This window comes from Pteropus medius, unplaced genomic scaffold, assembly GCF_902729225.1.
Source record: "Pteropus medius unplaced genomic scaffold, Ma_sr-lr_union100, whole genome shotgun sequence".
NCBI lineage: Eukaryota > Metazoa > Chordata > Mammalia > Chiroptera > Pteropodidae > Pteropus > Pteropus medius.
In genome coordinates this window covers 7,327,027-7,345,770 of record NW_024351731.1, presented here as the reverse complement: position 1 = coordinate 7,345,770, position 18,744 = coordinate 7,327,027, and the positions used below count along the sequence as shown (strand labels likewise).

At 64.1% G+C, this 18,744-nt stretch overlaps 3 protein-coding genes across 8 annotated transcripts; 1 reads left to right on the top strand and 2 right to left on the bottom strand.

The window, feature by feature from the left end:
• Nucleotides 1-1,068: 1,068 nt before the first annotated feature.
• On the bottom strand, nucleotides 1,069-2,794 carry EXOSC4 (exosome component 4). Its single transcript, XM_039846095.1, has 3 exons — nucleotides 2,536-2,794; nucleotides 1,584-1,790; nucleotides 1,069-1,475 (listed from the first exon to the last, which is right to left on the bottom strand). Exons 1-3 carry the CDS (start codon nucleotides 2,704-2,706, stop codon nucleotides 1,116-1,118), a joined length of 738 nt encoding a protein of 245 aa, XP_039702029.1. The 5' UTR covers nucleotides 2,707-2,794; the 3' UTR covers nucleotides 1,069-1,115.
• Nucleotides 2,795-5,003: 2,209 nt separating this feature from the next.
• On the top strand, nucleotides 5,004-16,169 carry OPLAH (5-oxoprolinase, ATP-hydrolysing). 5 transcript variants are annotated; one of them, XM_039846074.1, is made up of 27 exons: nucleotides 5,004-5,554; nucleotides 7,090-7,313; nucleotides 7,388-7,579; nucleotides 8,082-8,181; nucleotides 8,264-8,387; nucleotides 8,460-8,655; nucleotides 8,730-8,895; nucleotides 8,996-9,134; nucleotides 9,217-9,284; nucleotides 9,418-9,683; nucleotides 9,804-9,916; nucleotides 10,006-10,176; nucleotides 10,364-10,501; nucleotides 10,590-10,728; nucleotides 10,847-10,959; nucleotides 11,113-11,264; nucleotides 11,806-11,966; nucleotides 12,046-12,147; nucleotides 12,218-12,392; nucleotides 13,966-14,150; nucleotides 14,275-14,421; nucleotides 14,515-14,649; nucleotides 14,828-14,977; nucleotides 15,093-15,250; nucleotides 15,328-15,488; nucleotides 15,612-15,709; nucleotides 15,950-16,169. In XM_039846074.1, exons 1-27 carry the CDS (start codon nucleotides 5,320-5,322, stop codon nucleotides 16,094-16,096), a joined length of 4,155 nt encoding a protein of 1,384 aa, XP_039702008.1. In that variant the 5' UTR covers nucleotides 5,004-5,319; the 3' UTR covers nucleotides 16,097-16,169. The 5 variants fall into 5 exon arrangements, with proteins under 5 accessions (XP_039702008.1, XP_039702009.1, XP_039702012.1 ...); XM_039846075.1 differs by lacking the exon at nucleotides 5,004-5,554 and adding an exon at nucleotides 6,422-6,613; XM_039846078.1 differs by lacking the exon at nucleotides 5,004-5,554 and adding an exon at nucleotides 6,596-6,613 and having other exon boundaries at nucleotides 7,033-7,313.
• LOC120588811 (sphingomyelin phosphodiesterase 5-like) lies at nucleotides 15,791-18,694 on the bottom strand. Of its 2 annotated transcripts, XM_039846084.1 has the most exons (7): nucleotides 17,493-18,677; nucleotides 17,325-17,397; nucleotides 16,896-17,036; nucleotides 16,733-16,822; nucleotides 16,598-16,661; nucleotides 16,386-16,521; nucleotides 15,791-16,313 (listed from the first exon to the last, which is right to left on the bottom strand). In XM_039846084.1, exons 1-7 carry the CDS (start codon nucleotides 18,318-18,320, stop codon nucleotides 16,197-16,199), a joined length of 1,449 nt encoding a protein of 482 aa, XP_039702018.1. In that variant the 5' UTR covers nucleotides 18,321-18,677; the 3' UTR covers nucleotides 15,791-16,196. The 2 variants fall into 2 exon arrangements, with proteins under 2 accessions (XP_039702018.1, XP_039702019.1); XM_039846085.1 differs by lacking the exon at nucleotides 16,598-16,661 and having other exon boundaries at nucleotides 17,493-18,694.
• Between the last annotated feature and the right edge of the window lie 50 nt (nucleotides 18,695-18,744).

The window sequence follows — 18,744 nt, the reverse complement described above, 5'->3', positions numbered from 1 at the left end:
GGCGGCGGCGGCGGCGAGCGGTGAACACGAGCTGTCGCCGCCCGGGCTGCTCGGGGGCAGCGAGAAAGCTCCGGCTCTTAAGAGAATCAGAGATGAATGGTCAATTAAGACAGGTGGGTGGAAAAGCGGATGCGGTGACCGGATGTTCTGAAGGTGCCGCTGCCGGCAATGTCAGGTCTGAGTGCCAGTGGAGTGGGTGGGAAGTAGGGGGCCTAGTGAAATGAGAGACCAAGCGTTGGCAGACTCCTATGGATGTCGGTCACCAAAAATGGCAGTGGGTGCATGAGCAGAATCACAGCATAAGCCCAGCACCGGGTGACGGGGTCAGATGACCAAGAGAAGGAGGCAGGTGCAGATGGCACCACTAGCCTAAATAGGTTTCAAAGGGGCTGGGGAGCACTGCTGTCTAGGCCGGGAGGTTACCGGATTTTAGGGGAGAAGCACTCTGAGTGCAGACTCCAGGGGCAGGTGGTCAGGGTTCAGGCAGGTCTGAGAGCAGGATGTGGAGGAAGGGGGGGTCTGTTGAAGAAGAAGGTGCTGTGGTGGGGAGGGGGAGTGCCTGTGTCCCACTGAGGATGACTCAGACAGGTCAGGGCTGAGAAGGCCCGAAGTGAGGGCATGTGTCTGTTGTACTTTTGGAGCCCAAAGTAGCAGGACAGGCCCAAAGAGTTCTTCAGGGGAAAGGAGTCATTTAGTCCAAGCCGTAGCCCATAGAATGTCGGACGTGGCCCCCACATCTCCAGGGTGGGCACCCACAGCCAGCTGAGCTCTCCATCAGCCCTTTTGCTCAGGGCCCTGCACATGTGGGTGAGGATAATAGACTCCACAGTCCAGTGGCTGGGCTCACTCTGCCAGGCCCAACCTCACTGCTCAGCTGCCTTGAGCCCTTCTGGGCACAAGCTGCTCTCTCCACCCAGGGACACACTCCCCCCACCTTCTTCTTCAGGGTTTGAACCCTGAGGCTGCAAGAGGTATGTCGTCCATGTGTGGGTGAGGGTCCCTGGTCACCCTCAGGAGCTAGCACCAGGTGAGGCTCTGAGGGTATGAAGTGCTGTGGGGAGAGAAACGTGCAGTGCTCTGTGTGTGGGTTTATTCTGGGCAGGGTAGCCAGATGCTCAGTCCCCTAGCAAGATAGAGGCCTCACGTACATGCTGCCGGACCACACGGTCCAGCACGGTGTGCACATCGCGGGCGGCCCGGGCAGCGGCCTCTAGTACCCGCTCCAGGTGGTCCTCATGCAGCCTGGCATCCATCTCAAGGAGTGCGATCTGGCCTGAGGCCGGCAGCAGGGCCAGGGCCAGCTGGGGGCCACCAGCTGCTTCCTCCACATGGCTGAGGTCTGCCAGAGCTGTGCCGTCCACAAAGCCAGCTGAGCAGGCACACACAAAGTCCCGCACGGGTATCCCAGCGTCGAGCACTGCCAGCGTGGCTGCATTCACACAAGCCGCATAGGTCCCACCATCTGCCTGCAGCACCTGCACGGACCCCCCAGTGACATCAGTCCATGAGGCTGCCAACCCCCACGCCCCCTCATACCCTCCATCTCCCTCCTCTCCTTGGGTTTAGGGCTACTGCTTGCTCACCTGCACATAGATGTCAATTTGGGAGCGTGGGTGCAGCTGTGTTAGGATGGCCGCCTCAAAAGTCTGACGCAGCTGCAGCCCCATCTCGCAGGACTTCCGGTCTCCATGTGGCCGCCGCTTGCGCTCACCTGTGCTGAAGGTCGCAGAACTGTACTGACAGTTCACCAGGGCCCTATCTGGCAGGGCTCGTGAGCGAGAGCCCCGGATCTGTGGGAGAAGGACCCATGAGCTAAGCCCATCCCTCCCAGCCCACATGACCCCTCCTCGGGCTCAGGCCCTGAACCTCAGCCTCCCTCCTTCTCCCTCCGCCTCCAACATCTCAACAAGTACAACTGCTTTACCTCCAAGACATAGTCCGAGGGAGGGCCAGTTGAACAGTCTAAGCGACCATCACCTCTGAATCTGATCTGTCTTAACAGGCCTCCCCGTTTCCATCCTTGCCTCATCCCCTCCCAAGGCTGGGCTCTTAAACGCTTGCGCTAAGCAGTTTTTCAGTGCTCGTGCTGGTGGGCACTATTACAGCACTGGAGACATGGCATTAAAACCAGGCAGTTTTATTTAAAGTTTTTGTCCTCACGGAGTTTATGTTCTGGTGGGGAGACAAATTATGAGAAAGAGAAGTTAAACTGGTGTCTGAGGTGACAGGTGCAGAAAGGCCGGAAAGCGTGTGGTTGGAGGGACGGGCATTGCCCCGTGGGCTGGGGAGGTGTCACCTGGACAGTGAAGTCCGAATAGAGGCGAGGAAACGAGGGGGTGGGGCACGCCTGGCGCTTTGAGGAAAGGCGAGGAGGAGCGGAGGGCGCAGCGGACGGGGGCCACTGTGCACCGCGGTGCGAGGACTTTGGCTTTTACTCCGATTGAACCGGCCCGGAATATGTGCTGCGTAAACGGAGGCGTGCGCCGACCGTCGCCGCCCGAGTCCACCGCCCGCCCCCGGAGCTCGCCCACTCGCCTCGTGCGGCCCGTAGACCACCGCCAGCGCCTTGGTGTTGCCCTGCTCGATGTAGGCCGAGCCGTCCGCCTGCGCGAACACGCCCATCCGCGCCTGGATCTTGCGCAGCTCGCCGGCGCGCCGCCCGTCCACCCGGTAGCCCTGGTCCGACAGGAGCTCCAGCCCCGCCATGCCGCCCGGCCGCCAGACCCGCTTCCGCCTCCCGGAGGACTGCGGCTCCCGGCGGCGCGGACGCCCCCCCCACTTCCGGCCTCAGAGAACTACGGTTCCGGGCGGCGCCGCGTTCCTCACTTCCGGTCCCGGGTAGTGTCGACGGGGCTGGCCGGGCGGGGCTGGCCGGGCCGGGCTCCGCCCGCGTTCGTTTGGGGAGCTTTTCCGCGGCTGCCAGCGGTGGAGACCCGCTGCGGGCAGAGTACCCCGGTCACGCCCCATCGGGCTTGTCGCGGGGCGATTCCCACGGCGCCCGGGTCGGCCCCCCGCGCCTTTGCGTCTCTGTGAAGCCTGGAGTCTCCTTGGAGGTCCGCGGGCGGGAGCGGCGACCGCTGCAGGAAGCGCGGTGTGGCCTGTGCGGGCCAGTGCGCTCGTTCATTCTCCCGAGCAGCGACATACTTGCTCTTCACGTTCTCTTAACCGTTCGGTGTTGACATCTGTCCATTTAAAATAGACAATTTTATATTATACATACATGTGGTCACATGACGTTTTAGAGCAGTTTTAATTTTGCACGTTGGCTTGCACACCCCCTCCATTTACTTTAATAAGTGGTTATTTCCATGTTTTTCTCTGTATTCGCGGAATTACATGTAAATTATACACTATGACAGGAAGTTGAACGTATACAGCCATACAATGGCTTTTGGAATTCTGGTTCCCTTTTAAAATGGGATCATTTCATACACATTTTTGTGTTTTTCACTCATAAAATACCTTAAGTCCATCTAGATAATCCTGGCAGTGAGAAACCCAAGGGGCAGATGTACCAGGATATATCCCAGAGTCCAAAGTCTAGATCCTACCTCTCCTGTGCAGCTGTCACACTAACCTGTTTCTGTGCAGGTCTCAATTTTTTGTTGAAAACTGGACATGTTAGATGATCTATTACAGTGGCTCTGGGTTATGATTAGCCAGTCCCTCCTCGGGCTTGTTGATTCTGCTGTTTTGTTAGTTTCTCCGTCTAGAGGCTAGTCTGGCTCCATACTGCGCAACTTCCCCCCTACTGTGCAGCTTCCCACGTCACTACTCAATATCTCAACCGCCAGTTCTTATATTTAAGCCTAGCTAACTGGAAGTTGTATCTGGGTCAACATGGTTTGGAGTTTGGCTCCCTATTGGGCAAAGACTGTGCTTAAGCTCCCTGAGCCAGTGAGGTACCATCCTTTGCTAACGGATCTGTGTGTGCTTGGAGAAAGATTTCCAGTCTGTCTCGGGTCCAGCCAGTGTAGTAAGATGCAGAACACCCCCAAAGACGTCCACGTCCTGATCCCCGAAGGCTACGAACGTTACCTTATGTAGCGAAAGGAACTTTGCAGATGTGATTACATTTAAGGATCTTGAGATGGGAGATTGTCCTGGATCATCTAGGTGGCCCCAGATATCATTATGAGTGTCCTTTTTAAGGTAGAAGCAGAGGGATGTTTGGTTTCAGAAGAAGAGAGGACGAGGTGACCACGGAGGCTGAGACTGCAGTAACATAGGCACAAAGCAAGGAATGCTGAGTGCCGGACAAGGCGAGCACCAATCCTCTGGAACCTCCAGAAGGAACCATTCCTGCTGACAGCTTAATTTTTAGCACGTGAGACTCAGCTTGGAATTCTGGCCTCCAGAACTGAAAGAGAATAAATGTCTTTTGTGTTAAGCCTTCAGGTTCGTGGTAATTTGTTGGAACTTTTTTGTGACTTCTCACCACTGACATCTCCCACAATGCTTTGCCACACTCAGCCTCCAAAGGCAGCCAGCCTGCTCAGCCTCTCTGTGGAGCTCCTTGACCTTCTTCCACTCTGCTTTGCACCCTGAGCAGGGGCTGGAGAAGCTGGGGGTGTGTGGCAGCTGGCTTCGCCCAGAGCAATACCCTGATCTATGGAAATCCAATTGTCAGGAATCTACTGTCATCAGACCTCTCATGGGGCCTGCCTGCTGCCTGCCCCCAGGGGCCAAGACCCTGAATGTAGGGCCTTGTCCAGGGCGCCAGCCTTCTGAGTGACAGCGCCACTCCCTATACCCCTGCAGCAGGCCCAGCACCGCCCAGTTCATCTCTGGGCCTCCAACCTGAGCCCAACATGCTCAGCACCCTGCTCCTGGGTTCTGACGGGCCCTGTCAGCATCATCTAGCTCCAGCTGCTGGGCCCGTGCCCCCTGCCTCGGGGCAGCTCAAACACCCACCCTTCAGATGCAGTGCCGGCTGTGACTGCCTTGGGGACCATGCCCACTCACCCAGCCCCACAATCTGGCACAGGTGGGTGGAGATGCAGCTGGTGGCCAGGAGGCAGGTGGGAACACCTGAGTCTCAGCTCCTTTACATGCTGGCCTGGGATGAAGAAGCTTCTGTTCTCCAGGCCCCTCAAGGGACTCCAAGGCCTCGGGCAAGTCTGGGCTCCGCAGGGAGGGAAGCTGAAGGTCAGAGGTCAGGCACGCCTACTCCAGGTGGTCAGTCTGCCGGGCCTGGCTCCGAAGCCCCGGAATGTGGCCGAGTTGCAGGGGTGGGGGCAGTGCTGACCTCACAATGGCGGGGTCCGCTGTCCCTCGCCAGCCCTCCGGTGGCTGGCAGCTGCTGCCCTGCTGCTGGGCATGTCCCTTCTCAGCAGCTATGAGGGCCTGCGGCAGGAGATCCAGCGGCTGGCACAAGAGAACGAGGAGCTGCGGCGGCTGGTGCGGCTGATCCAGGAGAACCAAGAGCTGAAGCTGGTGCTCAGGGACCGGGCCAGCAGCCTGGGCTTCTGTGGCTCCGGGCTCCTGGCTGAGGTGGCCTCCAGCCCCCGGCTACCCCGGCGGAGAACCATCAAGTTCAAGGATGCTGGACAAGGTGGGCAGCGCCAGGTGCAGGGCTGTTCCCAGAGGCCCACGAGGCTTTCCCTACCCAGTTTGTGCCGAGACTGAAAGGAGGGGCTATGACGTGCGCTGTGGAGGGACACCAAGCAAAGCAAGGGATGAGGGACGGAGGTGGGGGCTCTTTTAGCAGATATAGTGGGGAAATGATGACAGCACTAAGTAAATGACATTGGAGCAGAGCTGGACCGAAGTGAGGGAGACGGAAGGCTGGGTGGAGCTTTCCGGGTGCACAGCCTGTGCAAAGGCCCTGATGTGGCAGTGAGCTGTATGCTGAGGCCAGTGCAAAGGCCAGTGCTGGCGGAGTGCGGGGCAGATGAGGACCAGGAGGGCCTTACAGGTCAGAGGGAGACTAAAGGCAGGCTCTGTCCCCTGGGCCTGTGCCCTCTAGGCTCCCTGGCTGATGGGGGTGGGTGGGGTGGACAGTCCCTTTTCTGGTGAGAAGTGACAGGTTTGGCTAGGAACGGGATGTGGAGAGTGATGTGCTCTGCGTCTACACTTTGAAGGCTGAAGTAACAACAGGACTTTTGGCAGGTTGGGGTGGGGCGTGAGAAAGAGGGACCAGAGGTGGCTCACGGCGTTTGGCCACTGCACGGGGAAGCTGCCACGGGGATGGGCGACCCCAGGCCTCGCGGAAACAGCGCGGGCTCGTGGGGGGGGGGGGGGTGGAGAAGAGCCTCTGGACAGACAAGAGTGGGCAGGTAGATCGGCGGCGCACGGCCAACTTGCGTGGGGCCGCTGGGAAGGGGGCGCTCCAAATCAGCATCGCCCCGCCCGGGATCGGACTGGAAAGGCCAGCTGCCCGCCGCCCTTGGCCGCCGCCCTTGGCCGCCGCCCGGCCGACCTCGGATTGCTGGCTGCGGAGAGCGGAGGAGGCTCCGGGCAGGCCTGAGCATGACGCAACCGGGAGGGCCGGGCGCGCCGAGACTGGCCGTGGAGGGGGCGGACCCGGCTCCCGGGCAGGCGCGGGGGTGGGCCGGGCCTGGAGCGAGTGAGACCCGGACAGACAGCGAGCGACCCGGAGCTGTCTGGCTAGGTAGGCCCCGCACCGGGACCCTCCCGCCACGCCTCAGCGCAACGGCCCCACCTCCCCCCGCCCCGCCCCCGTCTCCGCCCCGCTCCACCCGGCTCCGTCACCTGCTCAGGCTCCGCCCCGTCCCGTGTTCCGCCGGGCCTTGGCCCAAAGGTCGAGCCTTTGGGAACTGGAGCTCTCCAGACGTTCCCCAACCCCGTGCCTCCTCGTGCTGAAAGAACCTGGGCTCCGGTGGTACGTCCCCCTGCTTCAGGCCCTGGGTTTGCTCTGGGAGCGGGGCGCTGACAACTGCGTAATGGGGGGCATTGGGCCTGGCGCCCCAACCTGCCCGGCTCTGGCCCCGCCCTCTGAGCGCACGCTGCAGCTCCGGCTCCTCCCAGAGCCCTTCCTGGACCTGAAATCCCCGTCGCAAATCTGCCCAGGGCTCCCGCCTGTGGGTGACCCCCGCCCTCTCCGCTGACCCCAGCTGCTCCACCCAGTTCTCCCAGGCCTACCAGCTGAAGAGTTGCTGCTGGACTCCAGCCGGGTCATCATGGGCAGCCCCGAGGGCCGCTTCCATTTTGCCATCGACCGTGGAGGCACCTTCACCGATGTCTTTGCCCAGTGCCCAGCGGGGAACGTGAGGGTCTTGAAGCTGCTCTCGGAGGACCCTGCCAACTACGTGGACGCACCCACGGAGGGCATCCGCCGCATCCTGGAGCAGGTGGCCAGGGCGCAGTGGTTCGATGGGGAGGGACGCTGGGGCCAGAGGCCTGACACTGACCACGTGGTTTCCAGGAAGGGGGCATGCTATTGCCACGGGACCGGCCACTGGACACCACGCGCATTGCCAGCATCCGAATGGGCACCACGGTGGCCACCAATGCACTGCTAGAGCGTCGGGGGGAGCGAGTGGCGCTGCTGGTGACACGTGGCTTCCGAGACCTGCTGCACGTGGGCACCCAGGCCCGCGAGGACCTCTTTGACTTGGTGAGATCACTGTGCCGTAAGGCGGCTGGGTTGCGCAGCTTATTTTCCCAGGGATGCTGTGGCTCCTCAGGGAGGGCAGTCCTTGGAAGTGTCAGTGACAGCCCAAAGCCACCAGCTGATAGGCAGGGGATGTTCCAGGCACTGGTAGCAGAATGCTGCGTCCCCTCAGCCTTCAGAGACGTCACATGTCGTGCTGTTCCTGTCTGCCCCCATGCCCTGTGCTGGGCCCCAGGTGTGGGGCAGCCCAAGCCAACCTGTTCAGGATGGGGGCTGGGAGCCTGGCCCCACCCCCACCCCCATTGCTGGTTCCAGGAAGTTGCTGCCCTTGTGAGCACAGGGCCATTGGCCACTCAGATGTCTGGGGGCAGCGAGCCTTGCCTGCCCCTTCTGCTTGTCTCCTGGCCGGGTCGACTGGCCCGTTGGGACACCTTTCCTCGCCTGCACTGCCCCACCCACGCAGGACCCCAGCCTGGGCCTCCTCTGAGCCTCTGCCCACCCCCAGGCCGTGCCCATGCCCGAGGTGCTGTACGAAGAGGTGCTGGAGGTGGATGAACGTGTGGTGCTGTACCGTGGGGACCCAGGCTCCGGGACACCTGTCAAAGGTGCACATGCCTCAGATGTTGGGGTTCCGGGGGCAGCATGCCCTGATGGGCGTTTGACAGGCTGATGATGACTCCCCGGCAGGCCGCACAGGGGACCTGCTGGAGGTACAGCGGCCCGTGGACCTGGGGGGCCTGCGTGGGAAGCTGGAGGGACTCCTGTCCAGAGGCATCCGCAGCCTGGCCGTGGTGCTCATGCACTCCTACACGTGAGTGCAGCTGGCGGGATAGGGGTCCTGGGGGGGGCCGCGGGGGTGCAGTGCCCTGAGTCGTTGTCACAGGTGGGCCCAGCACGAGCAGCAAGTGGGCGCACTGGCCCGGGAGCTCGGCTTCACGCACGTGTCACTGTCGTCGGAGGCCATGCCCATGGTGCGCATTGTGCCCCGGGGGCACACAGCTTGCGCGGACGCCTACCTCACGCCTGCCATCCAGCGCTACGTGCAGGGCTTCCGGCGGGGCTTCCAGGGCCAGCTCAAGGTGAGGCACCGCCTACCTGCCCCCTGCGGCCCCCCCAGTGCCCGCCCAGCCCCTCACCGTGGCTCCGCCCACAGGACGTGCAGGTGCTGTTCATGCGCTCCGACGGTGGCCTGGCGCCCATGGACTCCTTCAGTGGCTCCCGCGCTGTGCTCTCCGGCCCCGCTGGTGGTGTGGTCGGCTACTCGGCCACCACCTATAGGGCGGAGGGGGGCCATCCTGTCATCGGCTTTGATATGGGAGGTATGAGGGCCGAAGCGTGGCATCTGGGGAGGCTCAATGGCCAGGCTGGGCAATGCCAGGAATCAGGCCTGTGAGCGGCTCTTCACCCCTCCTCCCCCAGGCACATCCACTGACGTGAGCCGCTATGCTGGGGAGTTTGAGCACGTCTTTGAGGCCAGCACAGCTGGTGTCACCCTCCAGGCCCCCCAGCTGGACATCAACACAGTGGCAGCTGGTGGGGGATCCCGCCTCTTCTTCAGGTCAGCCCCTCCACCTGGGCCAGGACCCCCAGCCCTGCCTCCCAACCCTCCTCCAATTCCAGTCCTCCCTCCCCCCGCCAAGGTCTGGCCTCTTCGTGGTGGGACCAGAGTCTGCAGGAGCCCACCCTGGCCCCGCCTGCTACCGCAAAGGTAAGGGCTGGTATCCACCCTGCAGGCCCCTCCCCATGCTGCTCAGACCACCCACCTCTCCAGCCCCGCCCCTGCTGCCCACTCCCGGTCCCCAGCTTTAGCTCCCAACCCGCAAACTGTGCACACCTCCCAGGGGGCCCCCTGACAGTGACTGACGCCAACTTGGTTCTGGGTCGGCTGCTGCCTGCCTCCTTCCCCTGCATTTTTGGGCCGGGAGAGGACCAGCCACTGTCCCCCGAGGCCTCACGAAAGGCACTGGAGGCTGTGGCCACCGAGGTCAACAGCTTCCTAACCAACGGGCCTTGCGCGGCCTCTCCGCTGAGCCTGGAGGAGGTAGCCATGGGGTTCGTGCGTGTGGCCAACGAAGCCATGTGCCGGCCCATCCGCGCCCTTACACAGGTACGTCAGCTTTTGCCCTCGCCTCGCAGTCCTGCCCCTGCCTCGGGCAGGCCCACGGGCGTGATGGGTGGGGAGCCCGACAGCGCTGGGTGAGCCCCTGACTGCCTTCTGTCTGCCCAGGCACGAGGCCACGACCCTTCAGCCCATGTGCTGGCTTGCTTTGGGGGAGCTGGCGGGCAGCATGCCTGTGCCATCGCCCGGGCCCTGGGCATGGACACTGTGCACATCCACAGGTGTGTCTGGGCGTGGACCGCGGGTCCTAGGGTGGGGGCCGGCTTTGGGAGATGCCGCACCCTCACAGTCACGTGGCCCTGCCTCACAGGCACAGCGGGCTGCTGTCAGCACTGGGGCTGGCTCTGGCAGACGTAGTGCATGAGGCACAGGAGCCCTGCTCGCTGCCCTATGCGCCTGAGACCTTTGTGCAGCTGGACCAGAGACTGAGCCGCCTGGAAGAGCAGTGCGTGGATGCCCTGCGGGCCCAGGGCTTCCCCAGGTGGGGCTCTGGGGAGCGGGCAGCTGGGCAGAGGGCTCGCAGCATCCCCGCCACCCATTGGCAGGTGTGCCTCCTGGCCTCCCAGGTGCAGCTAGGGCTCCTTCAGGTGGTAGTCAGAGAGGGCTGGACTCTGAGTGCTGGAGCAGGAGGCCTGATCGGTGAATGCCCTGCCTGCCCACCACTGCAGGTCCCAGATCAGCACTGAGAGCTTCCTGCACCTGCGCTACCAGGGCACGGACTGCGCCCTGATGGTGTCGGCCCACCAGCACCCGGCCACTGCCCGCTCGCCCCATGCCGGTGACTTCGGGGCAGCCTTTGTGGAGAGGTATGCGAGCTCACATCCTGTGAGGCCTGGCGGGTGGCCTGCGGCCTGCCTGCCTTGCCCTGATGGCTCCCTTGGGCTGGTGGACCAGGTACATGAGGGAGTTTGGCTTTGTCATCCCTGAGCGGCCAGTGATAGTGGACGATGTGCGGGTGAGGGGCACTGGCCGCAGTGGCCTTCGCCTTGAGGACGCCCCCAAAGCCCAGACTGGACCTCCCCGGGTAGACAAGGTTGGTGGCCCTGCCTGTGCCCACCCACCCACACCCACAGGGACATGGGGACAGGTGTGGACGGGGAGGACCGGGGGGTTCTGACCCTAAGCATCTGACTCGCTCCACACCTCCTCAGATGACCCAATGCTACTTTGAGGGGGGCTATCAAGAGACCCCCGTGTACCTGCTGGGAGAGCTAGGCTACGGCCACAAGCTTCAGGGGCCCTGCCTCATCATCGACAGCAACAGGTGGGCTGAGGCCTGGCCTGGTGGGCTGTGGGGGTGTGGGTAGGGGCCACGGCTGCCGGGGCCTGGGTGTCCCCTGGCTTGGGGATCTGGGGTCACTGGTTGGAAGGGGTGTCTAGCCTGGTCCCTCCAGGCCCTCTGCATATCTGTCCCCAGCACCATCCTGGTGGAACCAGGCTGTCAGGCAGAGGTGACTGAGACTGGGGACATCCGTGTGTCAGTGGGGGCCGAGGCCCCCAGCACGGTGGGTGCCCAGCTCGACCCCATCCACCTGTCCATCTTCTCGCACCGCTTCATGAGCATTGCTGGTGAGTGGCGCCACTGCCCTCCTGGGCCCTCCTCCCTGTGGTGTCAGGTGCGGGGTCTGCCTGCTGGGCAGACGTGGGTGCAGGTGGTACGGCTGGCGGGGGTGTGCAGAGAGAACATGTCACGCAGGGGAAGGGGCAGAAGCGGAGTCTCGGCTGATGGCAGGGCAGGCAGTATGGCCTGGCTCTGGATTGGCACAGCCCCCTGCACCAGGGCGGGTGCCTTCCTGTCAGCAGCCCGTGCCCTGGGATTGCCTGTGGATGGGACGTGGGCTCAGCGCAGTGAACCTGTCAGTGCAGATGTGGGGCCCCAGGTTCTTGCAGGGGCTCCAGACGCTGGGGTAGGGGACGCCCCTCACACAGGCCAGACACAGCCTGGTCACAGCCTCATTGTGTCCAAGTGGGCCACCGCTCACTTCGGGTCCTGGCCGCCGGCCTTGGGGGCCTTGAAGGCCAAGGGTCCTGTTTCTCATACCCGGGGCTGTGCTGTGGGTGCTGTGGGTGCTGTGGGGCCAGCAGGTGCTTGGTCACTCTGTGCCCCCAGAGCAGATGGGCCGAATCCTGCAGCGCACGGCCATCTCCACCAACATCAAGGAGCGCCTAGACTTCTCCTGCGCTCTCTTTGGCCCTGACGGGGGCCTGGTCTCAAACGCCCCCCACATCCCTGTGCACTTGGGCGCCATGCAGGAGACCGTGCAGTTCCAGGTTCGGAGGGTCCCTCCCCCTGCCTTCCAGCCCCTGCCTCTGCCCATCCGCGCAACTCAGTGCCTGTCTCCTGGCCCAGATCCAGCACCTGGGGGCGGACCTCCACCCTGGCGATGTACTGCTGAGCAACCATCCCAGCGCGGGAGGCAGCCACCTGCCAGACCTGACTGTCATCACGCCGGTGAGGGCCAGTGCCCGGGGGACTCGGGGGCCAGGCAGCCACCCGGCTGACCGTTGCTCTTCACCCCCAGGTGTTTTGGCCAGGTCAGACACGGCCTGTGTTCTATGTGGCTAGCCGTGGGCATCACGCAGACATCGGGGGCATCACACCAGGCTCCATGCCCCCCCACTCCACCATGCTGCAGCAGGAGGGTGCTGTCTTTCTGTCTTTCAAACTCGTCCAGGGGGGCGTCTTCCAGGAGGAGGGTGAGCAGAAGTGATCTGGGGCTGGGGGCTGGGGTTCAGTGGGCTGGCACACATGCTGCTGCCTTAAGCCAGGCCAGGTGGGACGCTGGGACTCAGCCCACCATCTCAGGCCTGCCTCAAGGCTGGGGGAGCCAGGTGGTGACATCTCTCAGCAATGACCAGAGGAGCTGAGACGAGTTCTGCCTCGGTCCGGGAAGGGCCCAGCGGTTTTGGGATGGGAAGTCTGCCAGGACACCCAAGGGAGTAAATGCAGGAGGGGAGGAGCCTGTTAAGTGGGCAGCTGCTTGTGCTCACAGCCTGTACTGGGTCTGTACTAGGTCTAGGGGCTGCAGAGAGACAGCAGGGCAGGGGCTGGGGCCGCAGGCTCGGAAAGCCTTCCTGGGCCTGGGTCCGAGTCACTGGGTGGCAGAACAGTGGGGAGGCTGTGAAGGGCCTCAGCAGGGCCCAAGCTGGTCTGCCTGTGCACTGTGACAGGCCCCACCTACTAGCAGAGTGAATGGGGTCCGAGGGTGGTCTGGACCCTGCGCAGGGGGAGTGGCATGGGGGCAGCTGCAGTTATCTGTGATGATGCTGAGTTAAGCCAGGCAGCAATGGTGGGATTAGGCAGTTGTTTTGGAGGTCAGGGTTGGTATTCGATGGGATTTAGGGGTCGGGGTTGATGTCAAGTGTGCACAGCTGGAGGTTGGAGGCTGTGGCAGTGAGTGAGCACAGAGCAGCAGCAGGGTCTGGGGAGAGAGGGCATTGGGAAATACAGAGCTGGTCCGAGAGCCCGGGGGCATCCCAGAGTGAGAGGAGGTGACATGGGCAGGGTGGAGGGTGGCATAACAGAGCCACAGGCTGCTGTGGGTGCCAAAGATACAAATAGAGTGACCTAGGTCCAGTTGCTCTCTTGGTCAATGTGCGTGAGGGCAGGGGGACAAGGATTATGGAAAGGTCATGTATAGGTATGTGACAGAGGACCCAGTGGCCAGGGAGCCTCAGAGAGGACCTCAACATGGACTTGAGCACGGCCTTCCAGAAGTGGGGCGAGATCCCTGAGGCCAGGACCTACACTGCTTGCCAGGAGCTGAGGCCTTGTCCAGACCTGTTGGGGGTGGGGGTGCTGCGCAGACAGCCCCTGGATGCTCTTTCAAAGTGGTTGGCTGTGGGGGCCAGTGGGGCCAGAGGGCCCAGGGACATGTGAGTGGGGGAGGGTCAAGGAAGTGATTTTTCTCCTGAGAAAGGGGAGGGAGGCCCAGAGAGGCCGGAGGAGTGGGTCCAGGTGGTGGGGTGACAGGAGGGGAGGGATCAAAGGAGGGAGGAGAGTTTGCAGAGGGACAACTGTCTCTGTCCCTCCCCACTCCTGCTGTTTGCCCCAGCCTGGGTATATTGGGGAGACTGGGGTTTGGGAAGGAGGAGGTTCAGTAGAAGGGCAGTGCTGGGGGTGCTGAAGAAGTCGGCAGGGTTGTGGGGAGCCAGTGAGGGCCCAAACAGTAAGCCCATGGGGTCCACGAGGGTTCAGCAGGTGTGGAGCAGGACAAGGCAGCCTTGGGACTTGGAGGGTGGCTCAGTGGTGACTCTATCCACCAACCAGCGGTAACTGAGGCCCTGCGGGCCCCAGGCAAGATTACCGGCTGCAGTGGGACCCGGAACCTGCACGACAACCTGTCAGATCTCCGTGCCCAGGTGGCAGCCAATCAAAAGGGCATCCAGCTGGTGGGGGAGCTCATCGGGCAGTATGGTTTGGACGTGGTGCAGGCCTACATGGGCCACATTCAGGTGGGCCTGGGGGCAGGAGCATGGGGTGGCTGTGCCCGTACCCAGACAGCTGGGCAGGTAGGGGAGGGGGCACCTGGCCCCCCTTGAAGGCGGCAAGGCTGCCTCTCAACATACTCCCTGCCAGGCAAATGCAGAGCTGGCTGTGCGGGACATGCTTCGGGCCTTTGGGACCTCCCGGCAAGCCAGGGGCCTGCCCCTGGAGGTGTCTGCAGAGGACCACATGGACGATGGTTCCCCTATCCGACTCCGCGTGCAGATCAACCTGAGTCAGGTCAGGCTGCAAGGGTGGGGGGCAGGGTGGGGAGTGGTCCAGGGCGTAGCCGTCAGGCGGCTGACACCTCTCCCCTCTGCTCCGGGTGGGCAGGGCAGTGCGGTGTTTGACTTCAGCAGCACCGGACCGGAGGTGTTTGGCAACCTCAATGCGCCGCGGGCCATTACGCTGTCTGCCCTCATCTACTGCCTGCGCTGTCTGGTGGGCCGCGACATTCCGCTCAACCAGGTGTGCAGGGGTGTCCTGTGTGCGAGGTCAGTAGGTCGACCCCAAGCCGCAGGTCACCCTGAGTGAGCCTGGGGCGAAACCAGCCCAACAGCCCAATACCGGACTGATCCTGGAGGTGCTGGCAGGTGGGACGCATCTCTCTCTCTCTGCCCCTGAGAGCCGGCCCCTCCCCCCACAGGGCTGCCTGGCGCCGGTGCGCGTAGTGATTCCTAGAGGCTCAATCCTGGACCCATCTCCCGAGGCAGCGGTGGTGGGCGGCAACGTGCTCACGTCCCAGCGCGTAGTGGACGTCATCCTGGGGGCCTTCGGGGCCTGCGCCGCTTCCCAGGTGCGGCGGGCGGGCGCTGCTCTGGCTTGCTGGGGTGGCGGGCTGCGGGGAGGCTGGAGCGCACACCGAGGGGATGCCGCCTTAGCTGAGAGCAGCAACCGCTTGCCCCTGCCAGGGCTGCATGAACAACGTGACCTTGGGCAACGCCCACATGGGCTACTACGAGACGGTGGCGGGCGGCGCGGGCGCGGGCCCTGGCTGGCACGGGCGCAGCGGCGTGCACAGCCATATGACCAACACGCGCATCACCGACCCTGAGATTCTGGAGAGCAGGTGAGCCTGCGGGCGGGGCTGGGGAGACGGCCGCAGGACGAGCCCCGTCGGGCTTCACTGAGCTCCTGGCCTTGCAGGTACCCGGTCATCCTGCGCCGCTTTGAGCTGAGGCTGGGGTCCGGGGGCCGCGGCCGATTCCGGGGCGGCGATGGTGTCATCCGCGAGCTGTTGTTCCGCGAGGAGGCGCTGCTGTCCGTACTGACCGAACGCCGCGCCTTCCGACCCTACGGTCTCCACGGTGAGCGCATCTCCCCTCCCCCAACTACATCCGCCCTTCCGCCGGGTCTCTCCCTATCTCCCCACCAAGCCCCGCCAGGTCTCTCCCTCTCTTGCCTCCTGAGCCACCCGGAGCCTCTTGCAGGGGGCGAGCCCGGCGCCCGTGGCCTAAACCTGCTGATCCGCAAGGATGGCCGGACAGTGAATCTGGGCGGGAAGACGTCCGTGCTTGTATACCCCGGGGTAAGGATTGTCGCCTGTCTTGTCCCATCTCCATCACCCCAGAGGCCCCAATCCTGTGGAAAATGAACAGACTTGCAAAAATAACCAGAGACCCAGTTTAATTTGGCTCCTGAAAGAAGGAGGGCCAGGGCTGGGGTGCGCTGCTGTGTGTCTATGGGGGAGGGAGGAGAGGGGAGGGGGACCGCAGCGGGCGGCAGGCGGGTACCACGTCCTCACTGATCTTGCCCCTCTGCTCCACAGGACGTGTTCTGCCTCCACACACCAGGTGGCGGGGGCTACGGGGACCCGGAGGAGCCTGCTCCACCCCCGGGGTCACCCCCGCAGCTCCCAGCCTTTCCTGAGCGTGGCAGCGTCTATGAGTACCGCCGGGCCCAGGAGGCGGTGTGAGGGAGGGCCTGCACAATAAAGAGCCATCAAGTCGCCTGGTTCAGCCGCGACTGGCCAGGCTCACGCTCCGCTATCCTTGTCTGTCTTTCCATCCGTCCACTCAGCTGCTGCCCGCGTGCCTGCCTTGGGAGGGCATGGAAACTCGGAGCCGAAGTCCCACGGCCAGGTGGTCTGTGAGTCCCGCCAGGGCAGTGCTGAATGCCACCTGTTCTACTTCCTGGGGGGTGAAGGCAGGTTGAGGGGGTGTCCCAGCGCCAGCTGGCCCAGCGCCCTGAGCTCTGGTACTTACTGGGCTCAGTGGGCTTGCGGGCACGCCTCGATACATGATGTAGTCCAGGCGCCGTCCCCTCCAGGGCTCAGCCCGGTAGCCTCCGTGGGGAGGGCCTGCCAGGTAGTGGTGGCGCCCTTCCTCCTGCTCCAGGGCCCTGAGGGGGGCGGTGTCATCAAAGCCCGGGCACCTCTCTGTTGGAGGCGGTGCCTGGACCCCTGGGTGCCCCTCACCTCTGCAGCATCTCTGGGGAGCAAGCCACTGACTGGTGGAGTGTGGAAGAGTTCAGTATCGTCCCTGGGGGAGAGCGGTATCAGCGGGAGTGCGGCCTGGAGCCCTCCCTAGGTCCGCCCGGACCGCGCGCCTACCCAGAGCCCAGGGCTGCTCCTGGCGTGTGCCCAGGCGGCAGGGGTCGCAGAAGCGGCTGAAGAGCTGGTGCTCCTGCTCCTGCGCTTGGTCTGCAAAGAGAGGGCAGCGCTTGGTGGGCGGGGCCAGGCCGCCAGCGCCCGCCCCGCTGAAGCCTTTCCTCACCTAGCGAGCAGTTGTCGAAGTTCAGGTCACCCAGGAGCACGCTGAAGGCCACGGCCTCGTCACTCTGGCAGCTCTCGGCCTCAAAGTGCTCGACCCAATCCAGCAGCAGCGTCATCTGTTTACAGCGCAAGGGCCCGTCCTCTGTAGGGAGCGGGGAGTGGGAAGGGAGAAAGACTCGGCCCAGGGTGCCATTCCACATCCGGAACGCACAGCGGAACCGCGCCGCCGTCCCCCCTTTCCCCCCCTCGCCGCCCTGCTGGGTCCTCATCTGTGAGTCCGCCAGGGCACTCCACAGGGCTTTCGGTGCCTGGCAGTGAACAAATGGTGGGGGCGGGGAACGGAGGTACAAGCGAGGGTTAGGACTCATCGCCACCACTCGGAGGCAGATTGGCCTGCCCACGTGCCAACGATCTCGCCCGCGGGGCTCACCACTAGGCGCATGCAAGTGCGTGCAATGCAGGAAGCCCACGATGCGGTGCCCGTCCACGAGTCCCAGCTGCGCCTGCAACACCACGGACAGCCCCAGCAAACCGTGCCCGTTCGACCCCGCGCCCCGCCCCCTCCCCGGCGGGGGATCTCTCGGCCGTGCGCGGGTACCTGTGCAGAAAGCAGTCCCTTGGAGGCCAGCGCGTCCTCGCGACGAGCGTAGGGGAAGGAGCGGAAGGAGGCGCGCAGCAGCGGGTAGCGCGAGGCCAGCAGCAGCCCGCTGCCCAGCAGCTTGAGGTGCGGCCCCGGCTGCAGGCCGAACGTGCCCACGTCATGCAGCACTGGGCCCAGATTGGGCGCCAGGAGGTTCACCAGGCGGCGCGCCGCGCGCAGATCGAACACTTCCTGCAGGCACACGAAGTCCAGACCCTCCGGGACCGCGGCGGTCAGCACTCCGCGGGGCGCCCCCGGCCCTGGCGCGCTGCAGCCCGTGGCCCCATAGCGCGAGGGCCGCATGCCGGTGAGCAGCACGGTGCCCACGGCCTCGGCCCGCCGCTGGCTGTGCTGCAAGTTGCTGAAGCGTGCCAGCCCGTCGGGAAGTAGACACAGGTTGGCGCTGAAGAAGCTGAAGCAGCGCGCAGGCTCAGCTGTGGGGCGCCAGGGCGTGGGGGGCGCCCAGCAAAGCGGAGGGGGCTGGTAGCAGAAGGGGCGGCGCCAGGCCTGCAGCAGCAGCCAGAGCAGCAGGCCGGGCAGTGCCGGCGGTAGGCCGACGAGCAGCAGCAGCAGCAGCGCCGCTCCGGCTTTCGCGGCTGTGCCCAGCCACCTCAGGCCGCTCGGGCGCGCCATTGGCGCCCAGCAGCCCAGCAGCTGGTCCAGGGCCCAGTAGGCCGGGAAGAGCAGCACGCGGGCCAGGCAGTGGAGGGCATGCAGCACGGGGTTCGGGAAGGGCGAGGGCTGGAAGGCGCCAGGCTCCGGAGGCCAGTCGGGCGAGGATTGCATGGCGCGCGGGACTCTTCCGTCGCGGGGCGCCTCGGCGACTCATTCGCTTCCAGCGTTGCGAGTAGACTTGTCGGGTTGTCGGTGGGAGCTGCAAGTGGCGCAAGCTGTGCGCGGGAAGGCACTGTGACTCGCGAGCCTGGGGGCGGGGCGCCGGCGAAGGTGCGCGTCGCGGGAAGCCGCCCTCTCCTCGCCGGCGCCGTATGTCGGCGGCGGTTGAAGAGAACAAAAAGGAAAGCGAAAGGGACCCTGTTAGTCCCGCCCAAGATCCTCGCCCCGCCCCGCCCGCTCCTGAAGGCCGCTCGGAGACCCCCCAGGCCCCTCCTACGGGGGCAAAATCTGGGGAGCAGCCTGCACCGAGCGACGGCGACCCTTTCTAGGGCGGGCGGGCGCAGCGCTAGCGAGTTTGATGCGCGCTGCGTCCCGC